Raw genomic sequence first — 4,355 nt, 5'->3', positions numbered from 1 at the left:
ATTAATAAAATAAAGAATTAGGAATTTTACCTGATTGATACGAGAATTAGCATCCATAAATGTGTAATTTAACGGATTTGATTAATTTTGTGAGGGAGAGGATGAGAGAGAATTAGGTAAACGGCATACAATGGAAAAATAATGAAAAAAAGTACATGAATGAGTAAAACCCGTCCATGAATGAACAACTACATAATATAATATGGACGTAAATCATGAAAGATAACGCTTCTGAAATTAGTCCTAGGACATTTCACACTTACAGTTCACACTTTAGCCTATATTAATTAAAAGGTAATATTCGATCCCTTTTTGCATCCTTTTTTTATATGTTTCCATTTAAAACATAATAAAGCCATATTTAAAGACCATAGGTTGATATGTACCAAAAAAGACCATAGGTTGAGAACAAAAGAAAGTACACATAATTACTTGAAAAAAGATCGTAAAGAATCAATAAAAAAGATATGAGGTTTACTAATGTTTGCCTGGTTTCCTTGATACTTGTTTTTCTTTGTCCAAATGTTCACGCTTGGGGCATCGATGGCCATGCTGCTGTTTGTAAAATTGCTCAGGTTCTTTCGCAATTCTTTAATTAACTTCTAAATGTACTACTTTTTTGATCTCTTGGAAGTTTTGTTTGATTGAAAAAATCCAAATTACTTGAGTTTTAGGCATTTCATGATCCCAATTATTGTCAATTATTTTCTCTTGCTTTACTTTAATTTTTTATATATACTTAATGCTTTTAGAGCCATTTTTGGCGCAAAAATCTGGGTGGTCTAAACTTATTTAACGGCCTCTTTGATGATATGGCTTTTGTAGTTCTCCCTTGGTTATACGTGCAGAAAATGGTTCAATGGTTTATAGCCTAGGTACGGATATTTCGTATGTTAATTACTCCCTTCGATTCCCTTGCTTCCTCTGAAACTAATAAAAATTTAAAGAATCGGAGGGAGTATGATATAAGAGTAGTTACTATTGAAAGGGCATATTTAACTTAAATAAACAAATTATCCCGTTAAAATTTAGACCATATGACTCCCGAGTTTATACCTTTTGCTGCCAAGACATTTATTATTTTGTCGAATATCCAAAAACACCTGAAATAAAAATGCTGCTAAAAATTGTTTTGCCTATAATACGAAGAAGTTAAAATTCCTACAATCTTAACAAGCAAACTCGAAATAACCCAACATAATTTGTTGTCAAAGAAAGGAAAACAAAAAACTAATACCCAAAATGTCCCAATTTCCATTTCTAGGGAACGAGCCATGCATTGAGGTTCCACATCAAATGTATGGGGCAATGCAATCCACGTACTAGTAATTTTTAATGCGTGCTATAATAATGACTAAACATAATTTTACAAGTTAATGATAGATATTGTTGTGTAATGAATGGCAGTCAAGGCTAAGTGAAGGAGCAAATGCGGCAGTGAAGGATCTTCTACCAGACTACGCAGAAGGCGACTTGGCGAGTGTATGTTCCTGGGCTGACCGTGTTAAGTTCCGCTACCATTGGTCGTCACCCCTTCATTACATTAACGTCCCTGATTCTGCCTGTGATTTTCAGTATGCTAGTATGTCTCCTTTCTCTAATTATTGCTTCTTTATTACTCCCATTATGTCACTGGTAAGAATCGAACCCCCAACCTCACGGTTTAAGTAAGAGAGTTCTTTCCACTCGAGCTAACTCTTATTCTTGGTTAGTAAATGTTTATGGTACATAATACGGAGTATAACATGAACAAATGAAACTTTTTTAATGCATAAAAGGGGATTGCAAGGATGAAGATGGAGTTAAAGACAGGTGCGTTGCCGGGGCAATCAACAATTACACTTCTCAACTTCTTACTTCTAAGGACATTCTGGCTGCTCAGTCTGCTCAATGTGAGACCTCATCTCTTACTTTGCATCCTGTATTTCATTTCCTTCCTTTCAATTTTAACAACCGTTTGTAAATTAACAGGCCATGTATATATAGTTGTGTACAATTATAGTACAAGTTTATAGCGAACGAAACTTAACTCCAAAAGATGACATATTTAGGTTGAAAGGGTGATTTGGATTAACTTATTACCGCTTTGATATCAGATAATCTCACTGAAGCACTTCTCTTCCTGTCACATCTTATGGGAGATATTCATCAGGTATATATATATATATATATATATATATATATATATATATATATATATATATATATATATATATATATATATATATATATATATATATGCAGATTTGCTTTCACCTTCTTTTTTATGATCGTACAAGAATTAATGGTTTCTCAGATTCGTAAATGACAAACTCACATAAGTGTGTGATCTGATGAATCTGTAGCCATTGCATGTCGGTCATACTTCTGACAAGGGTGGAAACACAATTGATGTCCATTGGTACAGAAGGAAGACGGTACTCCATCATGTGAGCTTCCCTATTCTTGTTATCGAGCATTAAGTTTAAAGCCCTCGTATTTTGCCAGTAAGAAATATAAACAACTGCTTCAATGGAAACAGGTTTGGGATGGCAGCATAATTGAGACAGAAGAAGAAACAAGTTATGACACACAACTGGATGAACTAGTTGATGCACTCGAGCATAACATTACGGTAAACCAGTAACCTTGTTTAGTTAGCAGGCACAGCCAATGTTCTTGCTTATGTTAATCTAACTAAGTTGACAACCACACTAATCTTTGTTTTTTTACATCGACGTAACTCTCGGAACAGAGAAAATGGGCTGACCAAGTTCCAGAGTGGGAAAGCTGCTCTCGCGATACGACCACATGCCCCAACATGTACGATTCTCTTCATCCATGTTTTCATTTTTTTCTCTAATGTTGTTCCTTCTAATTCTAAGAAGTTACCCGAATGGTTTAATGTCTATATTGGATATATTTAAGTGTCAACACGGAAGAATGCCTAAAAAGTAGAGTAACAGAATTAAAAATTACTGTGACTGTGTGCAGATATGCATCAGAAAGTATCAAGGCAGCCTGTGATATCGCCTACAAAGGTGTGGATGAAGACTCGACTTTAGAAGGTACATAATCATCCCATTTCTCGCCAAAGTAATGTATTATTCTCGACTTAATTGCCACAACTGATCCCTACATTTCCATTCTACAGATGAATATTTTGAGTCCCGTTTGCCAACAGTTAATATACGCTTAGCTCAAGCTGGAGTACGCTTGGCTGCTACACTCAACAATATATTTCGTTAACAGGGTTTTCTTATTCATGTTTATTACTATGCCGCGCCTTTATTATTGATTAACGAGTTCTTGACTTGTTCAGGACACTTTCATTGAGGGAAACTCACGTTTATTACATTTCTGGCAATAGTTTACTTCTGCTTCCATTATGTCACTATTCCCCATTGTTTTTGTCGCATCTACTATTGTAGAGGGAGTGGAATAGACTATAATGTTGGGAAATAAGCTCCAATCTCCCATATGCAACGGAAGCACCGATCGATATATAAGGTAAAAGTAAAATAAACCGCAAGCTAATAATAAGTTGAGACAAGATTTAGGGTCAATACCCAGGGCAAAACCCTCCAAGACGGAGGTAAAACCCACCAGCCGAAAAGACTGAATCCACTATAAAATAGTGTCACTATAAAGATAGTGCCAATACAACGTAACCGGTACCAAATTACACATCGAATTTGGACACGACAATAATTTAGGAATACAAACTAGTACCCTCTAGACCACCAGTATGTTATACTGCCTCACACTCAAACCTGGTTGAACCGTTACCCGAATCTCAACCCCTTGTTTATTTGTGTGAGTACCTTACAAATACCGTAAGGTCTGCCTTGTACTCCACCAAATTCCAGTGAAGAACAATACCAAGAGAACACTTAACAATTTCGATGTAAGTGAGCACCTTGCTTCTCTCTGCCAAATCCCAAGTAAAATGGATCCTTTATATAGGCAAGCCATGCACTATTTTGTTAGAGAAAAACGCCATGCATGTTGCTTATTTCTAAGTCCAACAATGCATGCTTCAATTTGTCAACAATTGCAACTAGTGTACTATAGCAAATCATGCACCGTCCAAATGATTTTCCATGTTGAACTATTTGCTCCACTATTCCATTACCTTACCTTGCAGTAAACATTTGTTGACAAATTCACCAAGAATTTATTAGGCGGGACCCAACAAATCTCCCCCTCCCGCCTAAGGGAGTTACCGAGGAATTAACCATTGGCCGATTTGAAATACCAGCTACATACCCGAGTTAATATCCGGTCCTCACCCTAACTCACTACCACGGTCAATGCACCGTGTACAGCCGCAACCGAGTCACAACGTCAAATGACTCTGGAGAGGGACCTCCACC

The 4,355-nt window shown here is 36.3% G+C and overlaps 1 protein-coding gene across 1 annotated transcript; it reads left to right on the top strand.

Moving 5' to 3' along the window:
• The first annotated feature begins 396 nt into the window (after positions 1-396).
• LOC141621448 (endonuclease 2) lies at positions 397-3,368 on the top strand. Its single transcript, XM_074437961.1, has 9 exons — positions 397-575; positions 1,408-1,582; positions 1,779-1,892; positions 2,097-2,152; positions 2,346-2,429; positions 2,522-2,614; positions 2,735-2,802; positions 2,974-3,047; positions 3,134-3,368. Exons 1-9 carry the CDS (start codon positions 468-470, stop codon positions 3,226-3,228), a joined length of 867 nt encoding a protein of 288 aa, XP_074294062.1. The 5' UTR covers positions 397-467; the 3' UTR covers positions 3,229-3,368.
• Positions 3,369-4,355: the final 987 nt, after the last annotated feature.

This window comes from Silene latifolia, chromosome X, assembly GCF_048544455.1.
Source record: "Silene latifolia isolate original U9 population chromosome X, ASM4854445v1, whole genome shotgun sequence".
Taxonomy (NCBI): Eukaryota; Viridiplantae; Streptophyta; class Magnoliopsida; order Caryophyllales; family Caryophyllaceae; genus Silene; species Silene latifolia.
This window is presented reverse-complemented; position numbering and strand designations above follow the sequence as displayed.